Source organism: Ostrea edulis, chromosome 1 (genome assembly GCF_947568905.1).
Source record: "Ostrea edulis chromosome 1, xbOstEdul1.1, whole genome shotgun sequence".
Taxonomy (NCBI): domain Eukaryota; kingdom Metazoa; phylum Mollusca; class Bivalvia; order Ostreida; family Ostreidae; genus Ostrea; species Ostrea edulis.
Genome location: NC_079164.1, coordinates 48,061,781 through 48,085,723, shown reverse-complemented (window position 1 = coordinate 48,085,723; position 23,943 = coordinate 48,061,781). Strand labels below are relative to the sequence as shown.

The window sequence follows — 23,943 nt, the reverse complement described above, 5'->3', positions numbered from 1 at the left end:
TGACGTTTGACCATTTCTGATCAATAATGTGTTATTACATATAAAAACAATAAAGTTAACCTCTTGGTATTAATTTACCCAACATCTGCAACCCATTTTTTCGCGACATACCATCATTCGACCCCATGATTTAAACATCCGGTCCAATAGAGACCTTGAATATGTTCACGTTCAGGCAGTTACCTTCGCTTAAAAATGTGTCAAAAATTACAGAACATGCATGGGTCTTAACAAATCAAGTAAGATTTATTTACGGTACGATGGGCGACGGCGGAGACGAGCCCCATTCACCAGGTGAAACCTTTATTACAAGTACAATAGCAGGTCTCGACTCTGCCAACCCAGTTGCTCCACAGGACAAGGTGCGAAAAAAGTTTTATGTGAAACAAAAATTTCCTGTTTTGTTGTTTCCTGGACAAGGAAGCCAGTTTGTGGGCATGGGAAAACAAGCTTTACATTACCCTGGGGTCAAGGAACTATATGAACAAGTTAGTGAACATTTCAAAAAGGACCTTTTGAAATTGTGTTTACTCGGCCCGAAGGAGGAGCTAGATAAGACAATTAATTCTCAACCTGCAATTTTCGTCACATCATTAGCTGCAGTTGAAATGATGAAAGAATTACATCCAGAGGTATAATTTTTTTTTTATAGTTTTATATTTTTGTGGATACTGTGTTAAATTTGTCCTTATCAGGTTGGGAACACTTTCCCTATAGCGAGATATTCTCACTAAAATGCGATTATCCCTCTTTAACGAGAAAGTAAACATTACCTAATACCATAAACAGGTGTTTTGGCGTCTTTATTGAAAATAATGGCAAATCCCGTGCAACACTGAATAAGTGCGACACACACTCAACATGAAGCGAATTGTTTCTATGAAATTGACAACATAGTCAAGAAATTTATATCAAAGTTGCTGCATAAGAGAGAAGTAGTCTGAAATCCAATACACATCGTGAGTGTTTTTGTTTTAATATATTTGCAGAAGCATCACACATTTTAGCACTTTTTCTTCTTTTCACGTGAAACACGAAGAGATGTATTCCACGGGTGTTTTTCTCGGTTGTACGGGATATATTTACTCTCGCTAGAGAGGGATAATCGCGTTTTAGCGAGAATATCTCGCTATAGGGGAAGTGCTCCCAACCTGCTTATAGCATAGATGGATATTCAAGTTAATATGTTTTACGGTGTGACCATTGAAACAAGCGAAGACCCTTTAAAACATCTTGCAACATGACTTTAGCAATTATTTAACATGGGAATTATAAGGTGGTTGATGTAAACAGTGCATTGTGACATCATCATTAGCTGCGATTTTTTTCTCTCTTTCAAACCAAGAAATTATCCACAGCAAAACTTAAAGTATGGGAAAGCTTGTCTGGAATTTAAAATCATTTATGGTACTTTCCAAACTATTTCATTTTGCTTTATCTACGGGGTTGTCAATGAAGTATACCACAGTGATGACGGCTTTTTTCTGGAAGCATTATGGGTAGTCCCCATCATTTTTCAGCTGATGAAGAGCAAATCACATGACTCAATTGTGTAATCATTGGAGCAAGCTTGTCAAGGCGACACAATCTTCGCTCGCTATCAATAAGAGGGGTCCCATCATCAGAATGAAGGCTCCTGCACAAGAACCAATCATATTGTGCACATGTACTTGATGTGCATTTCTTATTTATTGATGTGAGCATATATAATATATATATATATATATATATCATTGATATGCATCCTAGCATCAATTAGTGTTAAATATATTGTACAGTGGAGTCATAACATTTCGGGGGGGGGGGGGGGGGGGGGGGGGCTCAATTTTGTGGATCTCATAGGTACCCATATTCCATGAATTTCAAACCACAATGAAATACACAATTCTTCAATGTACAGAAACAATATCCACAAATTCTAAAAAGTAAAATCTCCACAATCAACGAAAATTGGCCCTCACAAATTTAAGTGATTCCATAGTATACAGGAAAATTTTCATTAAGGTTTGTTTTCGCCCAAAAGCTTTGAAAAATGATTTTGTCCATTTCAAATTCACCCCAAACTGTTCTTTAATTTGTTACTTAAATTCACTTTAATTTGTTCAACGGGGGATAAGGGCGAAATGAATGAAAATAAATGAGGTTGACTATAAGGTTCTCATTACTGCAAAAATCTGTGTAATGGACGGAGCAAATTGATCTGGAACACGACATTGTTTAAAACAGTGCATCCGCAAACTCGTCAGAGGATAACAAGGAAATTTGTGCGTTTAAAAAAATCAGAGATTTTAAATGTCGGGATCAGTCTGCATTATACTAATTGAGTCATATCTTCCAGTTGAGAAACGAACGTTAAACATGAATTTTCATTACCAAGAAACTCTTTTTTTCTTATACATATTAATTTTTTTCAGTATGAGTGTACATGTACTACAGAAGTAAATTGGGACTCACCCTAATTGTTCTGGGACTCATCAAATTTAGCTGGGACCCAACCTTTTCAAAAATCATGAGTACCGGGACTCAAGTTTTAAAATCATAGTGAGAACCGGCCGCCCTGTTGAAAATTTTCCTGTATACATTTCAAGAATACTCTATCAGCTTGAGGATGATTAAGTATACTATTAATCTTTGGTGGTCCACTGTTGAATGCTGGTTACCAACACAAGTGGGAATTTTATTTCCTGCAAAAAACCCCCACTAAAACAACACTCTACTACAGATTGTATGCCATGTGCATTGTCTGGACAATTATTCTGTATTTGTTTGATAAATGGTGTCATATCTTAATACTTTACCAGGTTTTTGAGAAACCAACATACACAGCTGGTTACAGTCTAGGGGAAATCACAGCTTGTGTTTATGCTGGAGTCCTGTCATTGACTGATGGTAAGTATAAAATAAAGGATCTCACTTCCTCATTTTTAGGACACCTGAGTATTGCAATTGGACTGTGTCCGTTGTCGTGCGTTAACAATTAAACATTTCTAACTTCTTGATAACTACCATTCCAATTCTTTTCAAATTTGGTATGAAGCATATCTAAAACAAGGGGGACGTAAATTGTAAATTTCAGGACTCTTGCACCCCTGGGCCTTTGGGACGGGGCAAAAACTGCTAACAAGAGTACCACAAACAGTACAGCATATGCAATAACTGTCCATGATGAGAAAAAAATCCAGAAAGCTATTTGACCTACTTTTACAGGGATAGACATGAACTTTTTATCCCACTTCTCCTTCGGGCAAGTAAACTCGGACTTTTACTTGTCTGAATGAAAAACTTAGTTGTCTGAAATTTTTAGACTCTAAATAATACGCTGATCAACCAGTAACTTTAATTATATTCCTCTCTCAATCGGTAAATAGCTAAGTTTTTCCTTCTTTAGAATAGTTTTCCTTCCATTAAGTTTTCCCTTCTTCCCCAATGTAAGAGGTTATACCTGTGAATTATGCCATACAAGTTGCATTATTGTACATGTAGTTGAATAAAATTGATGGAAAAAATGTCATTGAAAGTTTTAGATAAGAAAATTACAGAGCCTCAATATAGGAAATAGATCTTTTCACCGCAAAATAACGGACTAGGGACGTAACATGAGGTGAAGTTTCAGTACATGTGTTTGATTCAAATGATCAATTTTTTATTTCAATTTTTAAAAAGTGTAACTAGTAACTAATCAGTTTTTATTCAATAACTCAATAGAATATCCATCCATGCTATCAATTTTGTAAATTGTATTACCGGCAAGAAAATACAAAGTACCGACAATAGCGGGTGTCACACTACAGGAATTTCTGACACTTATTACAGATCATACTGCTGTCAGTGTTAATTAAACCTGAAAATTAAGATTGTCACGCCACCTGAATCTCACATTTTCTTTTTAACTCAAATATATTTTTATTTTCAACATCGGTGTTTCTTTTATTGTCTTCTTTCTAAGCGTTTACCTCACTAAAATACTTAAGAGAGACGGTTGTGAAGCCGCCATTTTCTCTCAAACTTGACTAAGATAAGTTGTACGTCGGATAGTTTATGTTATTGGGAATGACTTACTGATAGGATGAGATGCTATATGACCTACTAGAATGGGCATTCACTAGTAAAAATAATCTGACGATTCGGTAGAGAAAACCAAAATATACCGAGTTGGACTTTACTTTAAGCTTAACACATGTATGATAATTATCACATTCCCTACTGAAATAATCACTTGCCCCATCGGGCAAGTGTATATTGAGTTTCACTTGTCCAAACTGGGTTTTCACTTGCCTCAGGTAATCAGACAACCGTTAATGTCGATTCCTGTTTTAGCCCTAAAGTAGGTCATGGTGCACCAATCAATAAATGAAATATGAACTGATTATGTATTTCTCTTAAAAGGGAGGTTCTGACAGAATTTCAGGGCAATACCTGCCTTCATAATGGAAAATAAAATCTGGAAAACAAAAACAAAGTTTTTCTACTAAGTGATAATACGAGTTTGACCTTGAGAAACAATAGGCATCCTCCGCTTCGCATAAGGTGCATGTGTACCAAGTTTGACGGTCCTAGCCCTAAAGGTTCGGTCTGTATCCTGCCTACAAGGTTTTCCTGTTAACTGATACTACAACCTTGACCTTGAAAAACAATAGGCATCTTCCTCTCATGGTGATTAAATGTACCAAGTTGTAAGATCCTGGAGCTTATGGTTCATTCTGCATTTTGCCTACATGGCCCAGACAGATGGACGACGCAATACCATAATATGTCCCGTCTTTGACGGGCATATAAAAATTGACCAATTTTCAAAAATCTTCTTCTCTGCATACGCACATGTGTAAGGAAAAACTTAATGCATAGTGATGTAGAGCTGGAAGGCCTCTACCAAAATTGTAAATTTCATGATCCCTGGGGTAGAGGTTATGACTCCAGGGCAGGGCCAAACTTGGTATATAGTATTTATGTGTAAAAACATCTTCTTTAATGCCATTCATACTAAATTAAAACTAAATGGATATTTAGAAGGAGTAGGTAGTCCTTAACCAAATTTGTAAATTTGATGATCCCAGGGGTAAGGTTTTGGTATCAGGGTGGGGCCAAAATGGTCAGTGATCACATGTGTTAACAATAGAACATTTTTAACTTCTTGATAACTACTATTCCAATTCTTTTCAAATTTGGCATGAAGCATCTTCGGGACAAGGGGGACATGAATTGTAAACTCCTGCATCCCCGGGGCCTTAGACTATTATTATGCAGAACAGGAATTTCTTTTCTAGATTTCATAGCCCTTGGGACTAGAGATACTTTTAACTAGTACTGAGGTGACCAATTATGTACTTGTTTCTGATTTCCAACATTTTTACAGGGATAGACACTAACTTTCAAATCCTCTTGAAAGCCAAAGGAAACATTTGTAGCCTTGAAAATTAATGAGAATCTGTTGAGAGGAGATGAAAAAAAAAGTTGCACATTTTCATTTGGTATTTTAAAAATACATGGATTCATTTATTTAGTCTTTGTCCTCAATTGATAAGCAGTAAATCCGTGTACATAGTAAATAATATCAATGAAAATATAATCTTGAACATATAAATACTCATTATATTATATGGAGGAATCTTATAAAAGAGACTTCCCTATTCCTGCAAATTTTTCAGGTTTAAAGGTGTTGCAGACACGAGCCTACAGCATGCAAGAGGCCTCGGATGAGGTCGGGAGCGGAATGATGACCGTGTCAATTTCACACCAATCAAAGCTGGGCCTTGCAAAGGAAGCAGCCATCAAGTACTGCAAAACTGAATGTAACATCATGGACCCTGTGGTGCAGACAGCTAGCTATCTGACCCCCTATCACAAAGTAGTCGCTGGACATATTGAAGTATGTATGGTCTGTCAGAATTTGATTCAGTGATAAATAATAGAACTACATGTATAAATACAGTGATAAATAATAGAACTATAACTACAGGTTGTAGTCGTTAACATGGTGTTCTTATCAAACATTTTCATGAAATTTCAAAACACAATTTATTCAATGTACAGGAACCCTATCCACGGAATTACATCCCAATGAAACTGTAAAATCCTGACCATCCACGAAAATTGGCCTCCATGAATAACAAGAGACCTATGGGCTACATCACTCACATGAGTCACCTTGGTCCTGCCATTGTTCAACTGTTGTGATTTTTAAAATATTTTTTTCTATCAATCTTTATTCCCATGAAAAATGTTGACCCCATATTGCAGCCCCAAAGGATCACAATATAACTGAAAATGAATTCACATAACACAGAGTTGCCTCAACACCAATATGACTAACATGATCTTGATGTTCTGGATAAGACCAAGGTCATAGACCATGGTATGGTATGAAGAGCTTGCCATAAGAAATCCATATACAGAATATGAATGCTCTGTCTTAAATAAGTTCAGGATATATTTTTTAAAAATAGGCAAGATTTTTACTAAAAGTAGGTCAAACTTCTAAGTCAAGATCAAACACCGAAGTATATCAAGGTCTTGCCATAAAGAATCCATATACAAGAGGCCCATGGGCCACATCACTCACCTGAGTCACCTTGGCTCTCATTTAAAGATTTTCCCTATATATTGGCATGTAAAACTTTGATCCCCTGATGTGGCCCCATCCTACCCCTGGGGTCATGATTTTAACAAACTTTAATCTGCACTATGTCAGAAAGCTTTCATGTAAATGTAAACTTTTCTGGCCCAGTGATTCTTGAGAAGATTTTTAAAGATTTACACTATATATATGTATGTAAAACTTTGATTCCCTATTGTGGCCCCATCCTACCCCCGAGGGCCATGATTTTAACAAACTTGAATCTACTATATCAGGAAGCTTTCATGTAAATTTGTACTTTCCTGGCCCAGTGGTTCTTGAGAAGATTTTCAAAGATTTTACCTATATATTCACATGTAAAACTTTGATCCCTTAATATTGTGGCCCCAACCTACCCCTGGGAGTCATGGTTTTAACAAACTTGAATCTGCACTATGTCAGGAAGCTTTCATGTAAATTTCAGCTCTTCTGGCCTGGAGGTTATAAAACTTTTACCGTACTCATACTCAAACTCAGCCATGTTTGTTTTGAGAACAACTCTATACAAGCTTCAAAACATACTCAGAAAATCTTGAGCATGTACTCCATTGAGCGGGAGAATTATTTTATAAAAGTTTTGTAACAATCACTTTTGCATGCGAGTACGATTTAGAACATGGAGTTCAAGTTTTGAAGGTGAAAACATGCTCAAAAAAGTTTTATAACTTCCAGGCCAGGTCTAGTGGTTTTTGAGATTTTTAAATGACCCCACCTTATTTTTGTGATTATCTCCCCTTTGAAAGGGGACATGGCCCTTCGTTTGTATAAACTTGGATTCCGTTCACCCAAGGATGCTTTTTATCAAGTTTGGTTGAAATTGGCCCAGTGGTTCTAGAGAAGTAGATGAAAATGTGAAAAGTTTACAGACAGATGGACAATGAGTGATCAAAAAAGCTCACTTGAAGTTTCGGCTCAGGTGAGCTAAAGATGATTCCACAGTACCACTAAGGAAACTTGTTAACTGTTCTTATTTCTTCTTTTTGAAACTGTCAACATATCTTTGCTCTTTGGCAGGCTCTGGACTTCATAGCTGACACGGCCAAACATTTTGGTTTGAAGAGCTGCAAGAGACTTCCTGTCAGCGGGGCATTCCACACGAAGCTGATGAAATCAGCGGTGGAAGAAATGTATTCAGCTGTCAAAAAAGTGGACTTTCAGACAAATGTGAAACACCGAGTTTTCTATAATTACTCAGGGAAAGTTACTCAAACTCCTAAAATTATAATGAGGAACTTGTGTGAACAACTGACACACCCCATTAAGTGGGAACAGATAATGCATACTATCTACGCCAGAACGCCTGGAGAAGAGTTCCCCCATACATATGAAGTGGGACCAGGGAGACAGTTAGGGTATATACTGAGACTGACCAATGAAAAAGCTCATTACAAAAACTACCACCATATACAAGTCTGAATAAACAATGGCACAGGTTATAAGGCTTACTCATATTTGACTAATTTATATGCTCTTGGGATTGATGGCATGCATTTTTTGTTTCTGTTTTTTTTTTTTCTTGGTCAATCTGCAACTTTAACCTTTGTCACAACCTTTGAACTACACAACAGATACATTGAGCTTGATGAACTTGTAGGTCTAGGTCAAAGCTACATGACCAATCAAAGTCGTTTATCAAGGTCAAAATTGTAAAGCTGAAGATAAGCTTGTTTGGAGACATGGTTCACTTTCATCACAGAATGAAATTAAGTTTCTTCAATATTTTATTTTTCATGATGTAAAAAATGAAGTAACATTGAGATACAAGTTCATGTGATTATGATACACCTGTTGACAGGTGTGCTAGATCACCGCCATGTCATGCTATCTCCACGGTAATGGAGCACTTTGATGTTCCATGAAACTTCTATAATTTGACATCTCAGATCGGCTGTTTCCTTCGACGTACAAATGTACTTGTCGTGCCAATATAAAATCTCCATCTTTAAAGAATCAGGTTCTGGTTTTTTTTCACGCACTGTTGGCTGACTTGTGAAGTTTGGAGTTCTGACAGATCGCCTGGGTGGCTACTTTCCTGCCGATACTTGTTGTCAGGTCACAGATGTGAAGAATGTGTCTATTGTTCAGAATACCTTGTACACTTCTCAGTAGATTTGACACCTAGAAAACACACACACACAAAACGTTTTTAAGTGTTCTGGATATTATATGCATATAGTACATTGTAGTTTTAAAGGAAACTTGCTACCAAAAAAAAACTTCTGTTTTCAAATATTTCTGTACAAAATGTTAATATGCAAAACATGTAAAAATAGCAAAATTATAAATTGAATTAAGTCAAGTTGACCAAATTGTTTTTAGTGTTTACTGGGTATTTGTTTTCAGAGGTTTCCCATATATAAACACTTTGTAACCAATCTAATTAAAATCAGACTTCTTAGATCCGCACCGTATACTCTGTGTAAGAAGATCTGACATAACCCGACTAGGGGTCATGTTTATGTGAACTTTATGTTAGCCAATCAGCGCATTGCATATGAAATCGTGGTGTTCACAATTCAAGGAAAATGGTTGCAATTGTTTCGTTTGAAAGAAAACGCATCACAGCTAGATGTAATGTCACAATGTACCGTTTACGTCGACTGCCGTTATATTCCTTGCGTTAATTAAGTAAACCATCTTGAAAACTATTCAAATCGTACCTATCCCAATTCATACATAGATCGCAATTCACAATTTAATATGGGTGTATTTTATATCGTACGTTTTGTTGTTTGTATGAACAGAATAGATTAGGCACTATTACGAAAGTTTAAAATTTCTTAAGTGAGAATATACAATTTTATAGTGCAGGGCTCGAAATTAACATATGCTTATGTTTAATTATTTCTGGAAAACTCTGTTGGACTGGTAAATTTTTCTGTGGACTGGTTGGAATTATACTCGATCAGTCTGGCTGGACTGGTGACATAAAAAGTTAGCTTCAACCCCTGTAGTGTGGAAAAAAATTTGTGTGAAATAGATTACTACAACTTGTTTACGAATTGCCGGAAACCGCCTAAATAGCCATCATTGTCTGTATGGCGCCAATCTGACTGGCTGATAGTTCTCATGAATATTCCAAGCCAAAGGTCATGTGTGTGACCACCTATGGGGTTATGTCAGATCCTATTGTAGCAATTGTGAACGTATCTTTGGATCTGATATTAATTAGATTGACTTTTTTCACACATTGATTAAAAAAATTGTTCTGGTTGTATCAATAAATGCTCTACAGTAAGGAAGCTTTCAAGCATGCCCAAATTTTGTAAAAAAAAACCTGTAAAAATATAAAAATTGGAACTCTTCAAATGGAGGTAGAAAAAAATGTTCAAAGCAAGTGTCTGTAAGGCATACTCTGTTGTTAAGCACTGGTGTAATAATTCAATAGATCAGATGTGAGTTTAAACAAAACTATTATTCATTTATTGATAAGGATCAATAAACAGGAAGAAACATTATATACATCATGTAAAGACACAAACCATTTGTGGTGGCATAAACTGGAGGACAAACTTGGCATTCTGACTGCCACTGTGAATGGCTTCTCGGACAAAGCTGATGATAAAACTCAAACGGGGAGAGACCTGGCTGTCCTGGGATAGAGTGTTCATCAGCCGCATTAGGTTAGCTGCAGAAAACAAAAGTGCAACTACTATATACTGTAGCCGGTAGGGTACCATACTCAAAACATTGCAAAATTCTGTCACCTAAAAACTTAGTAGTATCAGCGATAAATATAATATCCTATCACATTTCGAAAATGAATAATAAGTGTCATTAATTGTTATTTTGAAAACACACACAAACACGCATACACAACAAGGCCAGGACATGACTAAACTTGAATCTGAACTACCAGAGGATGCATGCAGCTTGCACACCAATCATGGTGCGGATTCTTTGTGCATAAGATTTTTAAAGACTTTCAAGTGATGGAAAAAAACAACCCACTAAATGCAGTCATGTAGAATAGGAAGGCTTTGACTGCAATCTAAATTTCATGATTCTCGGGGTAGAGGTTCTGACTCCAGGACAGGGCCAAACCTGGCATATAGTGTTTATGTGTAAACATTCTTTATTGCTATTGATACTAAACAGATGTTTAGAAGGAACAGGTAGCCCTTTACCACACTTTATAACTTCATGATCCCAGTGGTAGGAGTTTTGGTAACAGGGTGAGGCCAAAATGGTCATAATGATTAAATGTCTATCATTTGAAAGACTTCTTTTATTTTGATGATACTATATAAAAACTACATGCATATTAAAGAAAAGCAGAAAGGAATGTCTCAAAATTTCTGATGCTAGGGCAGGTCCAAAATAGTCATATAGTGTTGTGATAGCATATATGTGAAGTTTTTCATCAATATGGGCTTTTTCAGGAGCAAACACATCGTTTTATACTGCTGATTAGAATTTAGGTTACATATGTAGAACAGGGAGATTATAATAGATTTCATACCCCTGGGGGTTTCTGATTCTTTTAACTAATATTCAGGTGATTGATAAGGTCTTTGGGTTTCTTTTAAGTTTTCCCCTATATAGTCCATTATAAAACTTTGATCCCATATTGTGGCCCCATCCTACCCACCGCGGTCATGATTTGAACAAAATTGAATCTGCACTACTCGAGGATGCTTGCATATAAACATGACTTAGCATATGTTGTTCTTGAGAAGATTTTTTCTCATTTATTCCCATTTAAAATTTTGATTTCCTATTGTGGCTCCATCCTACCCCCTGGGGGCCATGATATTAACCATTTTTAATATAGATTCTTTGAGGAAGCTTTTGTCTTTTCTGATCCAGTGGTTTTTAAAAAATGCCACCATATTTTCAACATTTCTTAATTTTCTCTCCTTTGAATGGGGGGTCTCATTCTTCCTTTGAAGAATTTTGAATCCCCTTTACCCAATGATGTTTATGGCAAGTTTGGTTGAAACTGATCTAGTGTTTCAAGAGAAGAAAAAAATGTGAAAAGTTTATGGACAGACAGACAACAGATGATCAAAGAAGCTCACTTGACCTTATAGCTCAGACCCCAGGATCATGTGACAGACTCAGATATAAGTCATAATTTCAATCACCTGTAAGATGTTCATTACTTTTGAACTGAAATTTGATGAAACGATATTGATTAACAGTTTTATTTTGGAATTATTGACTTCTCAATCATTTCATCACGATATTTAAATCTTGACTTAAGATTCAGATGTTTCATGATACCAGGGCCAGGTGAGCTAGAAAATAGAAAATGTATTGTTGGGAAATTATTTTCATTTCAAAATAAGCAATATTTAAAATAATACGTAAACCAGCAAGAGGGCACTGCTTGTCTTTTTACTCTGCTGATGAAGTTTAATAAATTTGTAAAATCTTCATCCATAGATCTATCTAGTGGGTCTTTTGTGTCAAACTCAAAGAGTAATCTGATGTAATTTTATATGTCTGTAAAATACTCACCCAAAGATTTGTTCAGAGGATCTTTGGTATCAAATGTTGGTGAAGTCTCTCCATCCTCCTTAGCTGTCAGAAAATCTAGAAAAGAACCGAGATTTCAGTCATTAGAGAAACACTGAGGTGTATTCCTTTCCTCAAAGTCACAACATATAATGTTCCATTGATTTGGCTGAAGAACAATATAGTGAAAAATTAAGTTCAAGCGTTAATGATATAGCGTCGTGAAAACTGTACCGAAGTTGAATCCCTCAGAGTCCAGGGTAAGCTGGGGCTCCAGCGACGAGGATTTGCTTCTTTTGACAGGCCGGCACTCTGTCTCCTCCACATCCTGATTAACAAACAGTTTTAATGAGATGTTACAAACGCAAGTGCTGCTTACAGGAACAAACCTGCCCCCTTGCTATCACACCTGTACATCCATACATGTTATAATCGGGTAAAAAACTTTTTTAAATGTTACATTACAAGCAATGTACATTTACCAGTGACCTACATTTACCAGTGACCTTCATTTACCAGTGACCTACTTTTACAAGTGACCTACATTTACCAGTGACCTACATTTACCAGTGATCTTCATTTACCAGTAACCTACATTTACAAGTGACCTACATTTACCAGTGACCTTCATTTACCAGTGACCTACATTTACAAGTGACCTACATTTACAAGTGACCTACATTTACCAGTGACCTACATTTACCAGTGACCTACATTTACAAGTGACCTACATTTACCAATGACCTACCTCTAGTTCTACTTCCTTCCTGGATCTCTTTCGTCCTCTTCTCAAATGTGGTATAGTGTCTGAATGTAAAACACAGAATTCAACTGACAAATGTGGTATAGTGTCTGAATGTAAAACATAGAATTCAACTGACAAATGTGGTATAGTGTCTGAATGTAAAACATAGAATACAACTGACAAATGTGGTATAGTGTCTGAATGTAAAACATAGAATTCAACTGACAAATGTGGTATAGTGTCTGAATGTAAAACACAGAATTCAACTGACAAATGTGGTATAGTGTCTGAATGTAAAACACAGAATTCAACTGACAAATGTGGTATAGTGTCTGAATGTAAAACATAGAATTCAACTGACAAATGTTGTATAATGTCCAAATGTAAAACATAGAATTCAACTGACAAATGTACTGACAAATGTGGTATAGTGTCTGAATGTAAAATAGAATTCAACTGACAAATGTGGCATAGTGTCTGAATGCAATGAAACATAGAATTCACCTGACAAATGTGGCGTAGTGTCTGAATGTAAAACATAGAATTCACCCAACAAATGTGGCATAGTGTCTGAATGTAATATATAGAGTTTAACTTTACTGTACCTGTACTGACAAATGTGTCATAGTGTATGTACTGCATGTATAAAATCTGTTTTCACACGTAATTTAAGAATGGTCATGGTCCTTGTTACAATCTTAGCACACTTTCCAACAGAAGGTGTTCAATATCAATATATTTCTGAGTTAAACATTTGTACAAATTAGTTCTGCATAGTAACATATATGTAGTGCTGTTATCAAACTGACCTTTTTCAGAATTCTTTGAGTTTTGAGCAGACACAAGAACCATTACGGATAGTTTGGCTAGAGTGCTGCCCCGGGGGTCGGTGAGCAGGGTGTGGTAGTGGGTGGTCTGAAGGAGGCGTGGCAGAGTGTGGAATAGCAGACTGAGAGTGATGTGTTCCAGGTCCATGTGGAATATCGCATACACCAGGCTTAATGCCTTCATCAGGTCCTCCATACGACTGCTCTCAAGCATCACCTGAATCAAGGATTATTAACATTCTACTCTATAGTACTGTTCAGACGCAGACTGTTATTAATATGCTCACATATCCATGGATACGAAAGAAACAAAAATTAGATAACACCAGAGGCAAAATGTTGAAAGTAAAAGTTATATAAATGTCCATTTACAGTATCACAAAATAATATTATGGGGGGGGGGGGGGGGTATTCTTAATTTGTCTGTCTGTCTGCACTTTAACCTTGATCATAACCTTTGAACTGTACAAGATAAAGAAAACTACAATTTATGCTACTTCCATACATGAGATAAATATTAAGGCCTTGCTAAGATCAGAGACCAAATGGAGAAAAATGGAACTAGTCCACAATAATAATGGACACAGGTAAAGCTAGTCTTCTATAACATAACACATCAGATCTACAGGTAAAGCTAGTGCTCTGTCACAGAACCAGTCAGTTCTACAGGTAAAGCTAGTGCTCTGTCACAGAACCAGTCAAATCTACAGGTAAAGCTAGTGTTCTGTCATAGAACCAGTCAGATCTACAGGTAAAGCTAGTGTTCTGTCACAGAACCAGTCAGATCTACAGGTAAAGCTAGTGTTCTGTCATAGAACCAGTTAGATCTACAGGTAAAGCTAGTCTTCTGTCACAGAACCAGTCAGATCTACAGGTAAAGCTAGTGTTGTCACAGAACCAGTCAGATCTACAGGTAAAGCTAGTCTTCTGTCATAGAACCAGTCAGATCTACAGGTAAAGCTAGTGTTCTGTCACAGAACCAGTCAGATCTACAGGTAAAGCTAGTGTTGTCACAGAACCAGTCAGATCTACAGGTAAAGCTAGTCTTCTGTCATAGAACCAGTTAGATCTACAGGTAAAGCTAGTGTTCTGTCACAGAACCAGTCAAATCTACAGGTAAAGCTAGTGTTCTGTCACAGAACCAGTCAGATCTACAGGTAAAGCTAGTGTTCTGTCACAGAACCAGTCAGATCTACAGGTAAAGCTAGTCTTTTGTCACAGAACCAGTCAGATCTACAGGTAAAAGTTCGTCTTGTACTACCTCTAAACATCCGTCACAGAACTGCAGGTAAAAGTTCATCTTGTCTTACCTCTATACATCTGTCACAGAACCAGTCAGATCCACAGAGATTGAGGAGATATTCCAAAGTCTGAACCGACTTAATGTCTAGCCAGCCGTGTTTGAAGACTTCCTTAATGCACTCATCCATGACCTCACTAGGGAGCTTGTCAGATGGGACGTAGCTGATAAAGTTTATTCGCTGAGACATTGGTAGTATGTCATTGATAAGTTTTTGTAGGATTGGAGTCATTAAAGCATATCTGTTAAAAAGAAACACCAGTTACATAGTGTATTTTTTTTACTCCTTAATCAAAAAATTGGTCTAATCTGTATACAACTTCTATACAAATTTTTCTTGAAATCTTTATTTGGGCTACCTCTCTGAATACAATAACATGTACAGATAGTTAGTACCTTTTTAAAATAAAAATAATTTTTTTAACATCTTTTAAGAAGTATAGCAGTGATTAGCAAACAGTTTGACCTTTCATTGTAATTATGGTCAGGATCTGGATTCATGGCAGGTGCTTGTAACATCTGAATCATTTGTAATGGCTTCTCACGGGCCTTGTCTGGTACCATACTAATGTAACTGCACAACCAAGCACACAGCACAATGTTGATACAGCACATTTTGTTCTTTATATTCTCTACAATCACCTGTGGAACAATGACATCAAATGAGAGTACTCATCAAGAAAGAGACTAATATTATTTAATCAACAAGTTCTCTCTCATTTAAACAAAAAATCATTCATACTGTTTATACATGTACTGGGTATAAATAAAGATATGCCCCCACGCAAATCTTGATAGGGCTCATCAACTTCAAAAACGAGCTTTATGGTATATTTTAAATGCTCCCCTTGAATTTATTGGCTGACAGTCCGTGAAGAGCTAGCAGTAAATAAGTATGTCCTGTTATTCAAAGCCCTGTTCAATTCCATACCTACTAATTTAAACTGCATGTTTCAGTTCCAATGCTATAATCAATACAAACTTTGAAATGAATAAAACTTTGACTTGTGTTTGCCACTTCTCGTAAATGTAAACTTTTTTCAAACCCCTTTTCAATACTCTACAGCAATTTCATGGAATGATTTACCTGTACATATAAAAATGTCACCATCACTCAAAGCTTTTAAGCAGCAAGTAAAAAAATATGTAAAACAATATCGAAATAATTCGTGATTGCATGTATTTTTATTGTCTACATGTTTGTATATACTTATGTTTTGTGCATGCTTATTGACAGAAGGGGAAGAATAATGCTTGCCCTAACTGGGTTACCTTCTTTTAATAAGTATTGTTATTACTAGGTTGAGATTTCCATGTATGTGTAGCACTAATGTTGTACGTATTATATTTAACCTATCTATCTCTACTGGACAGAACATTAGTCTCCTCTCCATTATCTAGCATCCAGTTGCCATGTATGGTAGATCACCTTATTTCGCGAGGATACAAATTTTCGCAAGGGTAAAACGATGTATTTATTCACAAGACATAACTTTCACGAATTTTTGCGAATGGCCAATCTCACGAAATTACATGTAAATATAATGCTCTCATAAATAAAATGTGATTTATAATATCATCAGCACTACCAAAAATCCTCACCTTTATTGTGTCGGTGACAATTGCACCATGTTCCCAGGCAATCAGAATTTCTTGGACAGCCAACGGAAAATTCAAACAAAATTCATTCAACCTTGTGATGCTGGAAGGAATGCACAGAAAAACAAAATAGTTACCAGCAAATGTATAGGTAAACACACACACACATGTACAACATTTCGTAATTTTATGATACAAAGATTCAAGCCTGTTGATTTGATTAAAAAATTTTGACAACTGAAACCTGTACACTACAACATATTTCTCGTTCTCTGACAACTGAAACCTGTACACTACAACATATTTCTCGTTCTCTGACAACTGAAACCTGCACACTACAACATATTTCTCATTCTCTGACAATTGAAACCTGTACACTACAACATATTTCTCATTCTCTGACAACTGAAACCTGTACACTACAACATATTTCTTATTCGCTGGCAACTGAAACCTGTACACTACAACATATTTCTCGTTCTCTGACAACTGAAACCTGTACACTACAACATATTTCTCGTCTGACAACTGAAACCTGTACACTACAACATATTTCTCATTCTCTGACAACTGAAACCTGTACAATACAACATATTTCTCGTTCTCTGACAACTGAAACCTGTACAATACAACATATTTCTCATTCTCTGACAACTGAAACCTGTACACTACAACATATTTCTCATTCTCTGACAACTGAAACCTGTACACTACAACATATTTCTCATTCTCTGACAACTGAAACCTGTACACTACAACATATTTCTCATTCTCTGACAACTGAAACCTGTACACTACAACATATTTCTCATTCTCTGACAACTGAAACCTGACGTGTACACTACAACTTATTTCTAAAATTTGCAACATGATTCTGATTAACTGTGATGTAAAAGATTATTTTCCAACAAAAAAAACCACGAGGTTAACTTGTAACCCTGAATTGACCTTCAACTTCATCATCCAAAAACACTTTAGAAGAACCCCCAATGTCCTAATGGGATAATACTTCTCTGCAGGACTCCTTGGAAGAATTTTTAATTCCTGCATGTTTGCTAATTCTTATTATTATTTACCTTGGGAAGATTGTATGGCCATTCCATTGAATTGAATAAACTTGAATTCCTTTTATCTAAGGACTATGAGGATCCCTTTGGAAATAAGCTTGTATGAGCTTTTTTAGGGCCATTCTTAGGTAGCTAATATCATCTGTATGCCATGCCAACATGCAACTTCTGAGTTGCCCAATAGTTGTTTCCCTTTGTTGAAGTCTAATGCACAGTGAGACACAAAATACAATTTTGTACCCCCGTGGTGACTTTGTACCCACACGGTGGGTATGAATACTTATTGTTGTATTCATTTACTGCCTAGAGGATGATTACCAGCTGTCATGTAACTTACCAAACAGCAGGGAAACAAATTCAGTAAGTTTATGAATATTTGATAATAAAATAGCTTTGATAAAAGTATCACTTGTGTCGAAGAGAAAGTAAATGATAATTTCATATTTAATTTAATGGCCTAATTCAAACAAATTAATCTTATTTTATGGTCAGTTTGATGTACACCAACAGCTGATATAAACAAATATACACTTTCACAACTTTTATCCTTATTTACATAGCCAGTCTATAATATACATGTACACTGTATGTGCAGACTGTATACATCTTGTACCCACCCGTGCGTTCAATAAAATACTAAACGTACCTCCATCACAGAAGAACTAATATCACAGAAATTGCGTATCACATGAATCTGTATATAATTTTTGTTACAATGTGAATTGTATAGTGCTGAGATTTATATGTGACAGGTCTCAATTTTGTAAATTCCTGCCATTCTGTGATATCTTATATCTGAATAAAATGAAATGAAAAAGGATAGTTTGCATAAAATTTTGTTGAAATTGGCTCATGGTTTCTGAGAAAAATTTGACAATGTGAAAAATTTACAGACAGGCAGATAACAGGCAAACTTCAATCAGAAAAGCTCACTTGAGCTAAAAACTGACAAGGATTTTTGACCTGCGTATCTGTGACAATAGACCTTACCTTAGTTTGCTGATGTCTACACCTGATACCAAGTGTTGAATCAGTACATCCACTTTACTTTGATCTGTAGGTGTGAAGTTATCTATGCATTTATATTTCCCGTCTTCAGGGAGACACCTAGTGGCCCAGTGGATGAAGAATGAGTCTGTATACTCTGGGGTCAGAGCCGTGATCTAAAGCAAGGATCAGTAAATTTTAAAAAAAACCTAACAGTGTGGCTGTGATCATTAAATCTAAATAACTAACTGTGTGGCTGTGATCATTAAATCTAAATAACTAACAGTGTGGCTGTGATCAGTAAATCTAAATAACTAACAGTGTGGCTGTGATCTAAACCAAGGATAACAAGGTTTACCAGAATATGAAATGGTAAGCTTTTTATAGAAATTTTATCAGATGTCTTTGTGAAACATAAATTTTCATGAGCATTGCCTCTTCCTATAATAGCTTCTTGCCTAACTTTGATATTTATAGACAACATATACATGTATTATTATTATATAGTATATATGACCTCACTTGTGGAAAGTTTCAAAGCCTGTAGCATGTTAGAGGGAGATGTTACCACCAGGTGTGTAAAGTTTCAAAGCCTGTAGCATGTTAGAGGGAGATGTTACCAGGTGTGTAAAGTTTCAAAGCCTGTAGTATGTCAAAAGGAGATTTTACCTCCAGACCGTAGATTTGGGATGCGTGGCACAGCATCAGGAAGGAAATGTCAAACAGCAGAACTCGAGTTTGAGACATCTTCCCCGTCTCTCCCTGGGTCTGCTTTGCTAATTCATTTATCCTGTAAGATGACAGTCTCCAAAAATTAATGCTATCAATTGTTTATCATTTACAATACATGTCATATCAATTTGTGGGTTTTTTTTTGTTTTGTTTTTTTATAAAAGTAATTTTTTTCTTTTACATCTTATATTTTTCTTCCTAATACAGGCATATAAAATCACAATCAAAATGCATGTATTTTACAAATATCTAATCCATTCATCTTTTTATAAAACTATATTTTTGAAAAAAAATTGAAGTGTAAGAGTCAAATGTGAGCATGTGTATATGTATTGGGGTTTTTTTTAAAGAGAAGAGAATGGCAGTAAGTAATTTGTAAAACAAGCAAAAAAAAACAAATACTTTTCTCACATTATCACCAGTGTGAGACTGACATTATCCACATTATCACCAGTGTGAGACTGACATTATCCATGTGAGATTTTTCTGATTCTGCTACGACGTCATTGATTATGACACAATGTATTTGTTACATGTAGAAATAAAATATTTTGCATTGTTTTCTTCACATTTTGATTTGAGATGGCTTTCTGAGGGGCAGCCTTGAGTGTTCTTTTTTGTTTACACATAAAGTGTAAACCAGTTTTGGGTAAGCTCTTTCTGATTGTCTAATTAGTTTTTGCGTTCAAGTTTACACGAGAATTTCAATGATTTTAAATTTTCTCAAAACTTCTGAATAAATTCACTTAACTGTAGACAAAATGTAAGAAAAATGATCTTTCATTATTTACTTGTGCGGGATTCGGAAATTCTACCTTGTGGACAAGATATGCTGTCTAGGACTTTGCAAAACCTCACCCTACATGTAGATTGCGAATCTTGTCCCCTGGGTGAAATTTCCTAATCCCACACTCGCACTAATAAAAGATTCTAGAAGTATCAAATCATCCACTGCATGCTACTGTAGATCACTTTTATTTCACAAGGCTCGTCTTTGCAAGGATACAATGATGTATTTATTCATGAGACACAACTTTCATAAATCATTATTTACTGCTTTAGTCTTGTATATTTAAGAGTTTATTCATATTAACTAACTTTTTACAAATGACTAGCAAAATCATGCATAACTAAAGTTCTCATGAATAAAATATGATTTACAGTGTATTTTAATCACACATTTTATTGTCAGTGACTCTCACACCCTATGAATCTGCCATAATTCTATCTAAAATAATCTTTCTGATTGTATTTTCCAAATACATGTAGAGTTGATTGCCAATCAAAGTGAAGAGAAGATATATTGACTAAAAATAGAGGGATTTGAAATACTATGCTTGGTTTTAACATCTTACACTTCTGCTCATAAAAATTCCTCAACAAAATTTGATTGAGATTTTAAAACTACAGTAATGAAAGTGTCATTGGACAAAATGAAGATATCTGTATTGAATTTTGATGACTGACAGGACCACATTTGATAGTTTTTGCCATTAGTCCTTTAAATAAAAACTGCATTTCAATTTTAGCATTCAATGTTGCACATCTTTCAAATTAAAAATCTTCAAATGTATGCTAACCACTTGACCAGTTTGTTGGTCAGTCTGTACTGTGTTTTCTACTCACTTGACCAGTTTGTTGGTCAGTCTGTACTGTGTTTGCTACTCACTTGACCAGTTTGTTGGTCAGTCTGTACTGTGTTTGCTACTCACTTGACCAGTTTGTTGGCCAGACTCTGTAGTTTTCCTGTGGCTGCAGCCCCTGCCAAAATATAATCAAGATTCCTTCCCGACATCAGTAGACACAGCCAGCTCATTACGTCCACTGGAGTCTTAGAAGCATCAGCATTATCCAGAGTCTGGAAAATGAACGCGCTGTCAGTTAATACTCATCACATGTTCCGAGATGACACTAAGCAGAGTGAGGGTAACTTACAGCATGCAGAGCACACACAGAGATGATGTTAGTGTATGACACACTCACTAGTAAACAACTACCAACAAAACATATCTAGAAGCAGAGTGGAAAAAACTGAACAATGATAAATCGTTATTCTGGTTTGATTGCAAGAGGTATACTTAAATACTACAGAACTTGACTGTAGTTGGTTTACTTTTTTCACAAAACAAATCATTTATCATTATCATTATGAGAAACAATATTCATAACAAAAAAAAATCAAATGAAGAATGTTGAGTTTTGAATTGATGCCTAATAGTATTCTATCCTCTGTCATATCAAACTAAATCAAGTCTGAAATGAGTTTTGAATTGATGCCTAATAGTATTCTATCCTCTGTCATATCAAACTAAATTAATTCTGAAATGGCTACTCTTTGTTAATTGAAACAGTGCCACAACTTTTTACCCATGTGTGATAAGCTCACCTTAATTAGACACAATTTTGACTGTGCTTATGAAGGATTTTATTAGCAGATATGTGAAGAAAAAACCAACCAATCTTAAATTATACAGATACTGAATGTTTAGAAGTGCTTTTAATTACAATTGTAAAAGAGACACAACAGCTCAATTGGCGTAGAAATCATGGAATGACGATTTTACAACTCTTCTGCTTTCGGAATGCAGATGCATGATGCAGAAGGTAAACATTGCAGCAGAGCATACAGTGGGAAAAAGCGTACTGCAGGTAGACCCCTAATTTTCACAAATACTGCAAGAGAATGGGTAAAAATAGAGTGAGATGGAACTTAAGCATGAGCTACAATTTACCTGAGAGATCAGTATGTCTGTTAAATAAACAAGAGCTAGGCGAAACATGCGAGACTTGCAAGGATATTTAAGTGTCAAATCTCAACAGGAGTCAATTATTTTAAAAGCACTGTTGGGTCATGGGAGAGTTACTTTTGAAAGGGACATTATCTGTAATTTTGTCACCAAAAACTGAATTCAATGAAAATTGCTCTATATTGTATATTTCAGTAAAAACACCAGTTTTTAATTATTTTAAACACTTTTTTAACCTCAAAACAGGCACATGAATATGTGATTTTGGTGATTAAATAATTATTGTCTTGCAAGATGTAATTCTTCCTTATATATTTCTTTACACTAAAAGCGGTTATCTAACATAGTTTTATTAGGTTTCTCTTGTTTTTGTACAAAATAAATGTTTTTATTAGTCATTGATACATATTCCTCTGCCATTGAGATTTTGAGAAAAAAATGGTTGCCATCACTTTCACAGTTAATGCCTTCAAGGCGTCAGTCCAAATATTCAGACGAGCCAAATCTTAACCCAGATTAGGAATACCCATAAAGGGTATTTAAGTAACTTTTCTAACAAGAGTTGTCTGAAGACAACATACTTGTAGCTTACTGGAAAGCATGACTCTACTTAACCTATCCCCTTAAGATAAAAAGGTTAAAGTTTTTGAAAAGAAGGTCTATGTCCAAGGTCACTAGGTCATGGGACATCTAAATATGAAATATCAAATCCCTATCCCCCTTGGTTCAAAACATTTAGCCAAGGTTAAAGTCTTTGAAAGTAAGGTAAAAGTCCAAGGTCAATAGTTCTGGTACCAAAAGAAATGTCTTGTAATGAGGTATCTATATTTGAAATATCAATGCCCTATCACTCTTAGTTCAGAAAATAAAGCCAAGATTGAAGTGTTTGAAAAGTAGGTCAAAGTTCAAGGTCATTAAGTCAAACATTGTGTTAACAATACAAATGTCTCTCCACGAGGCATCAATATGTAAAATTTCAAAGCCCTATCCACCTTGCTTCAAAAGATATAGCCAAAGTGAAGTTTTTGAAAAAGTAGATCAAAGTTCAAGACCAAGGTAATTAGGTCAAATATCTTGGTATACCAAAACAAGGGTCTCTTCATAAGGCATCTATATGTAAAATATCAAAGCCCTATCTCCCTTGGCTCAAAAGATAATATAGTCCGGGTTAAGTTTTTGAAAAGTACGTCAAAGTCCACAGAAAAGGTCACTAGGTCAAAAAGTCTTAGAAACAAAAGAAAGGTCTAATCATGGGGCATCCCTTTGGTTCAAAAGATATAGCCCTGGCAAAAGTTTTTGAAAAGCAGGTCAAAGTCCAAGGTCAAGATCACTTGGTGATAAAGTTTTGGAACCAAAAGAAACGTCTCTTCATGAGGTATCTGTATGAGAAATATCAAAACCCTATCCCCTTTGATTAAAAAAATATAGCCCAGGTTAAAGTTTTTTCCATAAAGTGTGATGCTGACAGTGCCCGACACCAGGGTCATGACAATAGCTCTCTGGACAGTCGTTCCAGTGAGCTAAAAAGGAAAAACAACACCTTTGCTGTCAATCAAAATCATGTGATGTAAATATACATTTAAAAGTCCAAGTCAGCATGAAGAAACCTTTGAATTTGATATTGCCGACAATTTGTATGAATTAGTACACGGTAAAAACTTTTTGTTTTCTGTTGTGTAAATTATACCGAGTGATGCAAGATCTTTACAACTGCGGGCCTAACATATCAGGAGGCCGAAAATATAGCCAAAGATCATGTGACATGGAGGGATACCATAGCGGCACTGATTTGATAACAATCACTAACAGTATCCAAGAAGAAGAAGAAGATGCAAGATCAAAATAAACAGATTTTCATGGACTATA

General features: G+C 35.7%; 2 protein-coding genes across 5 annotated transcripts in view; one reads left to right on the top strand and one right to left on the bottom strand.

Moving 5' to 3' along the window:
• Positions 1-109: 109 nt before the first annotated feature.
• LOC125652152 (malonyl-CoA-acyl carrier protein transacylase, mitochondrial-like) lies at positions 110-8,047 on the top strand. The gene is made up of 4 exons (XM_048881146.2): positions 110-632; positions 2,802-2,889; positions 5,646-5,866; positions 7,628-8,047. Exons 1-4 carry the CDS (start codon positions 162-164, stop codon positions 8,027-8,029), a joined length of 1,182 nt encoding a protein of 393 aa, XP_048737103.2. The 5' UTR covers positions 110-161; the 3' UTR covers positions 8,030-8,047.
• A 269-nt stretch (positions 8,048-8,316) lies between these two features.
• LOC125652071 (mediator of RNA polymerase II transcription subunit 24-like) overlaps positions 8,317-23,943 on the bottom strand; it is a 56,560-nt gene continuing 40,933 nt past the window's right edge. For all 4 annotated transcript variants that reach the window (XM_048881019.2, XM_048880999.2, XM_048881008.2 and 1 more), the window contains 12 exons: positions 21,043-21,188; positions 19,268-19,388; positions 18,602-18,774; positions 16,548-16,647; positions 15,412-15,587; positions 14,956-15,187; positions 13,628-13,862; positions 12,822-12,880; positions 12,308-12,401; positions 12,077-12,151; positions 10,096-10,241; positions 8,317-8,731 (listed from right to left, as the gene is read on the bottom strand). In XM_048881019.2, coding sequence (XP_048736976.1) covers positions 8,582-8,731; positions 10,096-10,241; positions 12,077-12,151; positions 12,308-12,401; positions 12,822-12,880; positions 13,628-13,862; positions 14,956-15,187; positions 15,412-15,587; positions 16,548-16,647; positions 18,602-18,774; positions 19,268-19,388; positions 21,043-21,188 — 1,707 coding nt within the window. In that variant the 3' untranslated portion in view covers positions 8,317-8,581. The remainder of the gene's footprint in view (positions 8,732-10,095; positions 10,242-12,076; positions 12,152-12,307; positions 12,402-12,821; positions 12,881-13,627; positions 13,863-14,955; positions 15,188-15,411; positions 15,588-16,547; positions 16,648-18,601; positions 18,775-19,267; positions 19,389-21,042; positions 21,189-23,943) is intronic.

Coding starts and splice junctions, on each gene's coding strand:
- LOC125652152 (XM_048881146.2), top strand. CDS start 162: ATGTTCACGTTCAGGCAGTTACCTTCGCTTAAAAATGTGTCAAAAATT. Junction 2,890..5,645: donor AGTCCTGTCATTGACTGATG/GTAAGTATAAAA, acceptor CAAATTTTTCAG/GTTTAAAGGTGTTGCAGACA. Junction 5,867..7,627: donor TAGTCGCTGGACATATTGAA/GTATGTATGGTC, acceptor GCTCTTTGGCAG/GCTCTGGACTTCATAGCTGA.